This window comes from Lolium perenne, chromosome 4 (assembly GCF_019359855.2).
Source record: "Lolium perenne isolate Kyuss_39 chromosome 4, Kyuss_2.0, whole genome shotgun sequence".
Classification (NCBI taxonomy): domain Eukaryota; kingdom Viridiplantae; phylum Streptophyta; class Magnoliopsida; order Poales; family Poaceae; genus Lolium; species Lolium perenne.
The window spans coordinates 149857432-149870779 of record NC_067247.2 but is presented as its reverse complement, the minus strand read 5'-3'; the positions used below and the strand labels follow the sequence as shown (position 1 = coordinate 149870779).

Below are 13348 nucleotides of genomic sequence, written 5' to 3'. Positions count from 1 at the left end.
TTCGGGTCTCCGAGGTGGAGAACGAGGAATTGGCCCTCACTTTTACTGCGCAGGAGCTGGACCAGGTCCTGGCGGAAATGAAGCCCGACTCGGCGCCTGGGCCGGATGGTCTACCGGTGGCGTTCTTCAAAAGGTTCTGGGAGGACCTCAGGGGTCTCATTTTACAGATCCTTAATGATTTCGCCCTAGGGAGGGTGGACGTTGCTAGGCTTAACTACGGCATCATATCGCTTATCCCCAAGCTTAAAGGGGCGGACACGATTAAGATGTTTAGACCTATTACCTTGATCAATGTTATCTTTAAATTCGTGGCGAAAGCGTATGCGACTAGGTTGGCCCCGATAGCACATAGGACGATTGACCGAAGCCAGTCCGCATTCATCAAAGGTAGATGCTTGCATGAGGGTGTGCTCGCACTACACGAGATTGCTCATGAGCTCAGAGTGAAGAAACTTAAGGGCCTTCTACTCAAATTGGATTTCGAGAAGGCTTACGACAGGGTGAACTGGGAGTTCTTGCGGGAGGTCCTACTGAGGAAGGGTTTCTCGGTGGGAGTGGTACACCGTTTGATGCAGCTAGTGTCTGGGGGACAAACGGCAATTAACATTAACGGTGAGATCGGACCGTTCTTCAGGAATAGGCGGGGAGTGAGACAGGGAGACCCGCTTTCCCCTATCCTGTTTGATTTCTTGGTGGATGCACTTGCAGCGATTTTGACAAAGGCCAAGGGGGCCGGTCACATCCAGGGGGTGGTGGAACATCTCATACCAGGGGGAGTCACACATCTACAGTATGCGGACGATACTATGATCCTCCTGGAACCGTCTACTTTGGGAGTAGCTAATCTTAAAGTCCTCCTACTTTGCTTTGAGAATATGTCAGGTCTTAAGATAAACCTCTCTAAGAGCGAAGTGGTGGTGATGGGGGCCAACAGGGACGAACAGCACAGGGTAGCGGAGAGCCTCAATTGCTCTCTGGGAACGCTACCCATGAAGTACTTGGGACTGCCAGTGGCGGATAAAACACTTTCAGTGGCTGACTGGCACTTCCTGACTGAAAAGGTGGGTCATCGGGTTGACCCTTGGCAGGGTCTCTTTCTAGCGTCGGCGGGTAGACTAGAATTGACCAACTCATGCCTCTCGAGTCTACCAATGTTTGCGATGGGCTTGTACCTTCTACATGATGCGACGCATGGGGCTATGAACAAATCCAGGGCCCGATTCTTCTGGGAAGGGGTCGGCCCCAAGAGGAAATATCATATGGTGGATTGGGACACGGTGTGTAAACCTAAGGCGTATGGGGGTCTGGGGATCCTCAACACAAAACGCATGAACATTGCCTTGATGGTCAAGTGGATTTGGAAACTGTACCAGGGGGCCGAGGGTCTATGGGCAGATCTTCTTAGGGCCAAGTACCTGGGAGACAACGACATCTTCTCCCCTAGGGTACCTACGCAGGGTTCACAGTTCTGGAGTTCCATTCAGAAGCTGAAGTGGTACTTCAAACTAGGGGCTAGGCACCAGGTCCACGACGGAAGCAGCACGTACTTCTGGCTGGACTGGTGGTCTGGGGCGGGGCCGCTCAGGGGGAGATTCCCACGCCTCTTTGACTGCTGCGACAACCCGTATGTTACGGTAGCAGCGGTTAGAAGTGCCGACGGGTGGCACATTAGGTTCAGAAGGGCCTTTGGTTTGGCGGAGACGGTGGAATGGGAAAACCTGTGTCGGATTTTTGACCTGCACCCGTTTAGCCAGGGGAGAGATAAAATCTCCTGGGGCCTGGAGGAGTCGGGGGATTTCTCGGTGAACTCCTTGTATTGCAGAATGTCCATGGGAGCGGCGGTGACCCACTTCAAAGATGTCTGGAAAACTAGGGTTCCACCCAAGATCAAGATCTTTCTTTGGCAACTCGCCTTGGTAGACGCCAAACAGGGACCACTGTCAAGCGACATGGCCCATCAGATGGGAGATGTGCGCTCTGTGGGGAACCAGAGGACTGTAACCACATCTTCTTCGGCTGCAATCTGGCCAGGTTCATGTGGGCCGGAGTTAGGGAACTCCTAGGCTGTGATTGGAATCCGGCGGGGGCCGGTCAATTCCTGGGTCTCGTCCAAGGACTATCGGGAGCGCTGCGTAGGCTAGTGTGGTTTACATTTGCGGCACAAAGCTGGGCGCTTTGGAACATTAGAAATAAACTTGCTATAGAAGGAAGGTTGATCAATAACCCGGCTGATGCTATTCTACATATGTCCCTCAACATGCAGAGATGGAGGGTTCTGGTCAAACCGAGGGATAGGCGACTCCTGGATGAGGCAATGCTGGAGGTGCGAAGACTCCGGACGAGGGCGAGAGGCAACAGCTGAGCTCGTCGACCATGTGTGTGTGTGGTTTATCATGTATGTTTGGATTCTAGCCGATGTGGGTACTTGTATGACTGTTAGGTCCTGATTTGGGTGTGTTGTTGGGTGGGTGGGCTCAGAGCCCGTGATCAAACGATGTTGTCGGATGCTTGCTTTATCTATAAAGCTGGGCCTTTAGGCCTTATGTTTAAAAAAAAAGAAACAATGCTCGCACAACTCCTTGGCATGAAACAGCACCCATCGCGCCGTGCCGACCCGATGGGGATGCCTCGCCGGGACCAAGACACGCAAGCAGCAGGCCGTGCCGGAGGTAGAGGGTAAAGCAAGTTACGCTCAGGGAGAAGAAAATCGCTGCAGCGGGGTGAGGCTGCCATCCCGGTCTCGTGGAGTGTGGACTCAAGGTTGCAACGCTCACCTGGTTCCGCGCCTCCTGCTGCTTGGAAGTTGGGGATCCTGCTGTGTGCTTTGACTGGTCGCACTGATGGAAGTCCACATAGAGAAAGCATCTAGCTGAGACGCCGGACATGAAGTCGCCCATGACCATGATGCAGGCTCCGGCCACGAGGCTAGCGAGTCACGGTCTCACGGACGTAAACTCGTCGCTAAGGCCTAGCAGCAACGCCAGGAGCCACTACGCTCAGGGTCCTCGCCGCCGAAGCACTGGAGGTCGAAGAAAGCCATGCCGAACTCGGGGGACGCATCGGCATCCAGTACGGAGGAAGCAGAATCCAAACATAGGGTGCGGTTCCAGCCGTGGCATGGTGATCCATTGCCAGAGGTTAAGATGGCAATTCTAGGGAAGGATTGGATGAGACGGAAAGTGGTCGGGAACGAAAAGAAAAAGATTTGTCGTGCGTGCTATTTACCTGGGTCGCTGTTCATCGCTTCATGCTGGAGTGTCTGCACACAGATTGTGCCTGGGATGCGGCCAGCGCTAGCTAGCCTGGAGGCGTGCTGCTTTGTGTGTTGGAAATAATATTGACCGGAGATAGCTAGCTGAATTTGTTTATGTATTTGCAAAATTGTATTTTTAGTGCATCTTTAATTTCCTTTAATTTGTAGTTTCTAAAATCTAGCTCATATTTAGTTCGCTAAAATCTAGCTCGTCTTTAATTTGCTCTTAATTTTCAGTTTTAAATTTATGACGATTTGTAATGTGCAAGTTTTTACCAAGCTACTTGTTTTTTTGTTGCAAATTAAGGAGTAAAGAATCTATACCAAATAATATAATAATATTAGTTATCGACAAGGACTGCACAAACTTCAATCATCCCATTCGAAACAGGATGTTCATCAAAACCCCTCATGCAACAATCAAGACCGTGTTCAACAACCAAACGAGGAGGTTGGACGGATGGCGCATGACCACAAGCGCAAAAAGGCTACATCCACTTCATCAGCTGACGAGAGATGGAGGTACCTACACGGAGTATGAGCTTGCCATATGGTGGCATTATCACCTCCATGTGGCCAACACTCGGCAACCATTGCAAAACATATTTTTCTGTCCGGTTGCAACACACGAACATGTTTCGTCCTAAAATTGAAGACTAGCTAAAAAGAAATTTGGGTTACCCAGATTTATATGAAGAGTGTTAGACTATTAAACATTAATAGAAACATAATCTCAAATATTCTCGATAGTAGTTGCATTTCTGTAAAATAGTATTTAATAAAATTCAGTCCGCCGCAACGCGCGGGCCTGTTTCCTAGTATAGTTTAAGTCAAATTTCATTCAACTTTGTATTATATAACAAAATTTGAATGAAATTTTAAACTTCAGTTGAATTTTGGGTTTCATGTAACGTTGTTTCGGTGACATGGCTCGGCACGCCCCCTCCCAAAAAAAACGGCAACCCGCACCGGCGCTCCCATTTAGTCTATCCGGTGTGTTTCCCTGGACGCTGCTTAAGAGACGCCACAAGAGATGCTGTTTAGTTCTTGAATTCTGGAGCCACTGGAACTAAGTATTTGTATACCAAAGTAGTACTCCCTCCTGCCCTAGATACTTGTTGTTATCACGAAGCAAATCTAAGGGTTCAAATATTTTTTCTTGGTTGCTTTTTTATTTGCAACTAAAAAAATCTCAGTTACAATTTTATTTGTAACTAACAAAAACTCAATTGCAACCTAACTTGCAACTCATACATATAGATGCAATTAAATAGTGTAGGATTTAAATAAGCATGACCTTAGTTCTCAACTACCTAGGAACTAGCAAATTTCTTTCTTCTATCCCTCCCCATGCACGTGTGCCTCGGATACAAATTTGGTTCAACTCGTGCCCGTTCTCGCATTATACCCTATATAATGGCTAAACATGTTTAGGCAACCAGATTGTTTTACACACTGTTCATGGCGTATTTTTCTCCAACCTGCTTGCGACACGTTAGTTCCTTTTTCACGGTACATTGAATCAGTCCATCGTTTGGTTCCGGTTTCTTTTTTTTCTCTCGCCCAGTTTACCGGTTAGCATCCGGTTTCTCCTCTTATCAGCGCTGCGTGTTTTCACCGATTCTTCTACAAGGCACGCGACAGACAGAAGGTATAAAATGGCTAAACATGTTTAGGCAACCAGATTGTTTTACACACTGTTCATGGCGTATTTTTCTCCAACCTGCTTGCGACACGTTAGTTCCTTTTTCACGGTACATTGAATCAGTCCATCGTTTGGTTCCGGTTTCTTTTTTTTCTCTCGCCCAGTTTACCGGTTAGCATCCGGTTTCTCCTCTTATCAGCGCTGCGTGTTTTCACCGATTCTTCTACAAGGCACGCGACAGACAGAAAAAATTATGGGAAAGGAGATAAAAATCAGATTAGAACACGACACAACAAAACGCAATACGTGGCGAGGTATCAGTTGCGTGGACGGTCAAAGCGGCGCACCACCGAACAAAATAAGCGGACAAGCAGTTCCCATCCGCCAACCCTATTCCTCCCCAGTCCCCCATGGCTGAAGCTCAACAAAAAAAATTCCCATCGCTGCTGCCCTCCTCACCCTTCATTCCTGCCATTCGCGCAGTAACACATTGGTACTCCCCTGAGCCGATCTCCTCTATGGCTTCGCCAGGACTGCCGTTGCCGCCACTGCCATGGGCCGATGCGCCGCGAGCGGCAGCGTCCGGGAGGTCGCTTCGCGTCGTCGGAGGGAGCCAATCAGCCAAACAGAGGGCGTCGACGGGAGGGGCCGTGAAGCGCCAGGTGTAGCAAGGGCCATCGTGTGCCTCGCGTGCAGGTTGGGTATACATCTGCCTTTCCTCTTCCATGTGTGCCTTCTTTTTTTCTAATTTTTCTCTTATGCCAAATACTAGATGTGTGCAATGGATGTTCGGCGGCCTCGGCAGACAAAAAATCTTTCAGGTTTTCTCTTCATTTGCGTCCCATCTGTGCGCTTCTGGTCTTCCTATCCATCTCTCTATAACTCACTCACTTGAGTTTGCTGCCGTACGGTATGGAGGATGTGGAGATCGGCCCTTCTGATGGTGGTCATTCACCCCTCTGATGCCCGTGCCGCGCCCAGGTGGTACCGATATGTCCGTTCTCCAGATCTTCTTTGGCTTCTACATCAAGAACATGGCCGCTCAGCTGCTCGAGATCATCGATTCGTCCGCAACTCTGCATTTAGGTACGAATTTTTTTCTCATCTTCTTCAACCTGGCCTGGGGCGACATCTTCTTAGATTGCTGGGTGACCGGCGGCGTGGTGCTGGACAAGGTCATGGCCGCACAGTTCTGTACTGTGGCCGTGTTTTCTCAAGCACCAGGCTAGATAACTGGATATGTCGGTATATGACACAGGTGCAAGACCAGCCTTACTACCTTGAACATGTGTGATGGAGTGTACCACAGGTGCTAAGGTTCAGATTTTGTTGGTTGCTCTTTTCCTCTATTTTTGTTGGAACTACTCATCTCTAGGTTGGATTTGTCACATACGAGTGTACCCTGCAGCTGTTGAGATGGATGAGACAGATGAGACAGACATTCTCTGAATTGTTCTTGGGGTCTATTTTTATATAGGGATCCTGCGTACTTTATCCATGTACAAATGGTGTGTTATCAGAATCAATGGACATTATAAATATAGCCTTTTAGTTACATATGCGGTTCATTTTTTGGGCTATTAGGGACTAGGTGTCATAAGGTGGTTGTTTATTGTAGCATCGATTCAAATATGTCTATTACTATGGTGTCTCGCCGGGTATGAGCTCCATGTCGGCGGCATTCAGTTACATGGGTCATCTTGCTCGCTCTTCTCGGTTCCTAGCTTTTTCTTTAGGCGGTTCGGTACTCATCTACATTACTTTGAAAGCCTGATATTCTGATCATTTTGTTTTTTCACCAAACAAATCATGACAAATATTTATAAGTTGTTTTTCCTAAAATTTGTTAACCACTACTTAATTATCTTTCTCAAAATTTCTTTGCAATTGTTATAATCTAATTTGTCCTAAGAAAAAAAGCAAACATGGATGAATTTTGCTTTCATGCTGCCGGTACTTTTAAAGTAGTGATTCGTCTGCAAAAGATCACATGAATTATATGAAGGCTTAGTGCATTCAGACCCTATTTTTGGCTGTGACATGTAATACAGATTCTATGTAGCAGCAGATAGACTTAGCCTTTGTGTACATGAAAGGAAGCATCTCAATCCCCTGTTGCCTGTGCTCTGCGCTAACGGGAGGTACTTTGCTCTACCATTTTTTAGGAATACATTCTGATGGTGATGGATTTGAATAGCTCATTGAGACCCTTAAGGTTTGGCTGGATATAATATGCATAATTATTGTTAGTACCCTGTTAGATGTACTTTTTCTTCATGCATGTAGTGTGCGGACATATGAATATCTTTTAACATTTCTTCCCATTAAACCAGGTTATTTGATTACCTTTATTTTTGGTGAGAAATTGCAGGTTACTGTCTTCCTACTTCTATTGCTGCCAGGAATTCAGCGTGTATGGCTCATGCCCTTCTGTGCAGAGCAAAAGAATTTGACCTTAGCTCCATGTCGGCGGCATTCAGTTACATGGGCCATCTTGCTCGCTCTTCTCGGTTCCTAACTTTTTCTTTACGCGGTTCGGTACTCATCTAGATTACTTTGAAAGCCTGATATTCTGATCATTTTGTTTTTCACCAAAGAAATCATGACAAATATTTATAAGTTGTTTTTCCTATAATTTGTTAACGACTACTTAATTATCTTTCTCAAAATTTCTTTGCAACTGTTATAATCTAATTTGTCTTAAGAAAAAAGCAAACATGGATGAATTTTGCTTTGATGCAGCCGGTACTTTTAAAGTAGTGATTCGTCTGCAAAAGACCACATGAATTATATGAAGGCTTAGTGCATTCAGACCCTATTTTTGGCTGTGACATGTAATACAGATTCTATGTAGCAGCACATAGACTTAGCCTTTGTGTACATGAAAGGAAGCGTCTCAATCCCCTGTTGCCTGTGCTCTGCGCTAACGGGAGGTACTTTGCTCTACCATTTTTTAGGAATACATTCTGATGGTGATGGATTTGAATAGCTCATTGAGACCCTTAAGGTTTGGCTGGATATAATATGCAGAATTATTGTTAGTACCCTGTTAGATGTACTTTTTCTTCATGCATGTAGTGTGCGGACATATGAATATCTCCTTTCTTCCCATTAAACCAGGTTATTTGATTACCTTTATTTTTGGTGAGAAATTGCAGGTTACTGTCTTCCTACTTCAGCGTATATGGCTCATGCCCTTCTGTGCAGAGCAAAAGAATTGGACCTTTTGGCTTTCTCGCCGCATGCCTTGGTGAACTCAAGCCTGGAGGATTATTGTTCTACTTCTGGGCCTGACTGTAGTTTTCCTAACGCCGATGTGAGTGGTCTATTTCTTTTCTTATAATGCCATACTTAATATCTTACATGTGAATCTACAAACTTGGTATATGCATACTATTTTAATTTGGATGGTTCTATTGTTTAATTGGGTTTAAATCACCACATAATGGTTAAAAACATTTTCTTCTCCCACCACTGTCAGAATTCTAAAAGCTCTACAATGAAGCCTTTTAATCTTTCGCAGCTGCTTAAATTTCCAAAGATCCCACATTAAAATTGGGGTTAAAAAATTCATTTATGGATGTGGAGAATAATTTTTTGTGTCATTAAAACAGTCAGGCATTCTGCCACTGAATTACCATCACTAGATTACTTGACAAGTAAAAGTTATGAGTGCACCAAAGTATGTGGAAGACTCTTCCTATTTATCTGGAATGACCTTCCCCTTTGGCTGATCTACTTAGCTTTGATAGTGGTGCTGAATCAATTCTTGAGTATAATTCTAAATTTGCTTCTATCTCTCGGTGTTCATTTTCACAAAAGCGTTAATGTTTGAAATGGCATGTATGTTTTCAAGATATATGGGGTAGTTTATCATGGGTGACCTCTTAGAATCTACTTGCCTTTGTTGTTTCTGTTAAAATGCACAGGTTTAAAACTTACCATATAAGTTAAAATTCATGTTGACGGTTACTTGGTTCAAAGGCAGGTTCAGGGTCATATTCAGTAATCCGTCTTAAAGAAAAGGAAGCTCATGTTGACGGTTACTTGGTTTGAAATGTACAGGAGTGCAAGACTTAAAATGTGGTTAATGCAGTGGAACAAGTATGCAGCCACTCTTTTGTTTCATGTACATTTCCATGCAACGACCTGTCAACTACTTCCTATTGTGTAGTATCATGCGTATCCGTGATACACAGATATATAAAAGGTTTGCTTTTGTGCTTGCTGTTTTTTATGTGGATTATTCATTGTTGTTGACAGCTCATAGCATGACACGGTGGCACTAGGGTTCAGTTCAATAAATCTGCACCTCACGGTTGTGACTTCTCACGTTTCAGCCAACCTACAGGATCTAAAACCGCCAATTCAAACAAGCTTACAGATTCTGAGTAGCAAACCTACGATTGGAACAGACTACTCACGTATCTAAGTAAATAATTGACGTACCAAGTTTAAAGATGCTGCATCTATGACAGTTTGTTTTTGCTTCATCAATTTTTAGTAACCAAACACGGTGGTGTCGACTAATTTCACTGAAGTGGAGAAACAAACGATTTGTTCTTGCTTTAGTTCTTAATTACCAGCCGTGCTAGCGAGTAAATTGGCCAGGCTGAGCAGAATAATGGCAATGTTTCAAAGCATTAAAGCTGCTCTCTCCCCCTACCCTTCGTATTTCAGGTTCTTAGATACAGTAACTCTGAATATAATCTACTCAGTAGGTATAGCAAAAATAGACAGTACTGCTAAAGTACTATGGGATAAGATATCACACATATCGCTGATATCTCAATCCATGGTCGCTCCTGCTCCAGCTGGCTCACCCGCCGATCTGCAGCAAGCAAGGGGGCGCGCCCTACGCCTCAGCTCGGCAAGGAGCTCACACTGTCACCTGCGTACAGTGCGGATCCACCGTCACGCCGTCGGTAGTGACTGTGTTGGAGAAGAAATCAGAATGAAGTACATACATATGCTACTGCTAAAACTACATCGTTGTTGCCGATATTATCTCCCAGATTCGATTCACATACTGAACAGTCCATACACAACATTTCCAGATCTGATTCAGATCATAGGCCACGGGCGCGGCGTGCCGCCGCGCCAATGCCTCCTAGTCTATCTCGATCTGCCTCTCTAAGGTTTCTACCTGTATCGTAGACTCTTAGTCTATGCTTGACAGTTCGTCGTGACGACCCCGATATTCCAGTCGTTATAGGAGTCGTTTTATTATTCACATTTCTACGCACTACGGGAACCAGGCAAGCGTCGACACACCACCGTCGGCACAATAACGCCTCGGCATAGGCAAAGTTGCCGTCGGCACAGGCTAGCCATCGGCACAGCATCCTGTGCCGACGGCAAAGCTGTCGGCATAGAAATAACGCCTTTTGGTAATTCTGGCTCGAATTTTTTCAAAAAAAAATTTAAAATTTTTTCTATCCCAATTTTTTTAATCTCTCCCATGCACCATTTTAACTCTAACTACACTTAATATTAGGTCAAATTCCACTCATGGTCAAACTTCCCGGTCATAACTACACTTAATATTAGGTCAAATTCCACTCGTGGTCAAACTTCCCGGTCAGTCACCCATCCTCACGCTTAACTTCTCGGTTCCATTTAGACTAGATTCCATGAAATGAAATGACACCTTGTTGGCAATAATACCATATCAATACTATTAACCCTTATTACTCGATGTTGCACATCATTATTTTTTAAATTCGAAACAATTACCTACATAAACTACAAGAATAAGTATATTAATCTTGAATTCAAATGGACAATAAAATGATTTTTTTCCTTTTATTTAATATGGAATAATTAATATCTTTAAATCTATAAATCAAAATTTGACAAATAATATGTCTAAATCTATTAGAAGAATGAGAGGAATCCAAATATGACGTCTATATCATATTTTGAATCTAAAAATAATTTTTTCAAAAATTCATGAGCATTGGATCATGTACTAGTAGTTCAAATCTGGCCGGCTGTGGTGACCCTGCATACCACTGCATGTTGTAGTATGCCAGTCATTGATATAACATTCACGAAGTACCAATTCGCAGATATTACATCCCTCAGAGTAGTACAACAGAACATAGCAGGTCCATAACTCATTCATTTATTATTACAAGCCATATATACATATCATCTCGGAGTTCCTCTTGGGTCCTAAGAGGAATACTCCTGGGTTCGAGGTGAACCCGACTCAACTTACAATATAGAAGTCTTAGTAAGTTGTACATTAATACTCCTCGAGCAGTTCAGTACTAAGTGTTCGTACTGCTCGGCTACTACTACTATCGGATAAGTCTACACTTGTTCTCCTCCGGAACCCTCCCCGGTTCCGTAGACGATGAGGTAATCCACTCCTTCTACACCTCCGGAGAGGTCTGGTTCTTCATAGCAGATGTCTTCTGCTCCTTCTTGGTTGTCGTTGTCCTCCTCAAGTCGATTCAGACAATCTAAGCAGGGGATTTGAGAGTGGTATGAGTACGAGCGTACTCAACAAGTTCATTATAGAAAAGAGGTGCTTAATGCACTAGCTACGGTATCAGACCAAAAAGTCTAATACCAATGCAGGTTTTGATAATCATTTCTTCAAGAGGTTGCTTTTATTTCAAAGAACTATGTCTGTCAGCCTTCACCGGTTTACTAGAACTTCATGGAGTTCCTTTCCGGCAGAGTTCGCAGTTCCAAACCCGGAACATGGAGTGACAGGTCACGATTCATTACACTCTGTAGAGGTGTGTGTTGCTGTTGGAGGGATGACCCCCGGTATGCCAAAGGCATGCCAAACCGGATGGTTTGAGCCATCGAGATACCGGTTTAATGTTTGTACCGGAGCACAAAGATAACCAAAGTCAGGCCGGTATCCCCAAGAGGGGTATACCGGAACCGGATGAAGAAGACACCGGGCTACCGGTAAGAAGAGCATGTCGACAAGACTGGTCAAAGATTCTCTTCAGAGCTAGAGGACAAGGATGAGCTAAGCAAAGTAGCTTTAAACGAAGCCCTGGCGCCAAAGAGGAAGATGACGCTGAAAGAAGCCGGAGGACATCAGCTTCCATGATTAAAGAAGACCCCGGCGTCATCTATGATTAAAGTCACTTTGTAAAGTAGTTTGTCCAGTCAAAGATGCCATTAGGGTTTCTTGCTCTGTAAGCCACCCTCTCCCCTATAAAAGGAGAGGGGGCATAGCCCTTTGCGGGCACGTTGCGTGAGGTTAGATGGTCGATGAGTAGATGAACCTTGTACCCAGAAACTTGTATCCTGTTGAGATCAATGAAGATAGTGATCTAGAGCAGAGTTCTTCCTTGTGTGTTTCTTCTTGTATCACTGCCTTTGGCTGAGTTCTTGAGGAAAGCATCCGGAAGTTCATCCCATCTAATCACAAACCCTCCCCCGAATCCTCTTGCGCCCATTCGGCCCCAACTTAAGCCATCCCATGGCATCTGCTCGTTCGCCACGACGACAGTTGGCGCCCACCGTGGGGCCTGAAGTGGCGCTTGCTGGAGTTCACATTCGGGCGGGCATCCTCGACGTCGCCGGCAAGCGTACGGTGTCCGCGCTGGTGCAGCGCATCTACGCCATGGACTTCATCAATGACAACGCAGGCTGCTTCGCCAACGGCGGCATCTTCCCCAAGAACGGCCGCATCATCGAGTTCGGCAGCCACCGCGTCTACTTCGGCACTGTCCCTGTGCGCCAGCGCCCCTCGCCGGTGCTGGTGGCGCCAGATCCGCCAAGGTGGCTACATGCTGGCCGCGCACCCGGCAGCGTGGAGGTGATGATGGCAGGCATGGTCGGCGCCGGCAAAGAAGCTGTGGAAGAAGGTGCTGGGCGTGCGGCTTCAACCCGTGCGGCCAAGCCACCGCTGGAGCGTGACGCAGGCGCTGCGGGAGCACCGTCCGCGCTACCGGAGACACCGCTCCAAGCGGCGATGAGCGTCCTCGCCACGCCCATCGCGCAGAACATCGACCCGGTAGCGGCTCAGGCGGAGCTGGAGGCGCAGCGCCAGAAGCTGCTCGAGAATGGCAAGGACGTCGTCAGGGCGCAGCGCGAGCTGAACCTAACCATACGTGAGTACAACGCTGCCCATGGCTTTGCTTCTGTTAGCGCTCATGCTGCTAGGATACCAGAAAACCGGCTTAAGGCTCGCAATCTAGATCAGGATTTGCGCAAGGAGATTCATGCCGGCAAAAGTACCTCTGCATCTGTGAGCATCGTAGAGAAGCCTAAGTACAGTAGCCCGGATAAAACCATAAAAGCTGCTAAGGCTGCGGTAGAGCTGTGTGAATTGCTTTCCGGGGACGCTCTGGCAAAACAACAAGAGCGTGTCCGGGAGTTGCTTGAAACTATCGAGCAGCAAAACGCTGAGCAGCTTGCTAAGCTGAACAAGGTTGTGGCTTCAAAATCCGCGCGTTCAACAAAGAATGCCGGTA

At 46.0% G+C, this 13348-nt stretch overlaps 1 protein-coding gene across 14 annotated transcripts; it reads left to right on the top strand.

Moving 5' to 3' along the window:
- Positions 1–5292: 5292 nt before the first annotated feature.
- Positions 5293–9123, top strand: LOC127294792 (uncharacterized). 14 transcript variants are annotated; one of them, XM_071818842.1, is made up of 6 exons: positions 5293–5594; positions 5671–5719; positions 5817–7039; positions 7270–7436; positions 7856–7905; positions 8057–9123. In XM_071818842.1, exons 3-6 carry the CDS (start codon positions 6988–6990, stop codon positions 8190–8192), a joined length of 405 nt encoding a protein of 134 aa, XP_071674943.1. In that variant the 5' UTR covers positions 5293–5594; positions 5671–5719; positions 5817–6987; the 3' UTR covers positions 8193–9123. The 14 variants fall into 14 exon arrangements, 6 of the variants coding, with proteins under 6 accessions (XP_071674943.1, XP_071674944.1, XP_071674947.1 ...); XM_071818843.1 differs by having other exon boundaries at positions 5671–5984; positions 6157–7039; XM_071818846.1 differs by having other exon boundaries at positions 5671–7039; positions 8057–8214; positions 8964–9123.
- Positions 9124–13348: the final 4225 nt, after the last annotated feature.

Bases quoted from the DNA above. Each gene is read 5' to 3' on its own strand.
- LOC127294792 (XM_071818842.1), top strand. From the start codon at position 6,988: ATGAAAGGAAGCATCTCAATCCCCTGTTGCCTGTGCTCTGCGCTAACG. The intron at 7,040-7,269 runs GTACTTTGCTCT...GAGAAATTGCAG, and splicing joins GTGCTCTGCGCTAACGGGAG to GTTACTGTCTTCCTACTTCT. The intron at 7,437-7,855 runs GTACTCATCTAG...ACCATTTTTTAG, and splicing joins CTTTTTCTTTACGCGGTTCG to GAATACATTCTGATGGTGAT.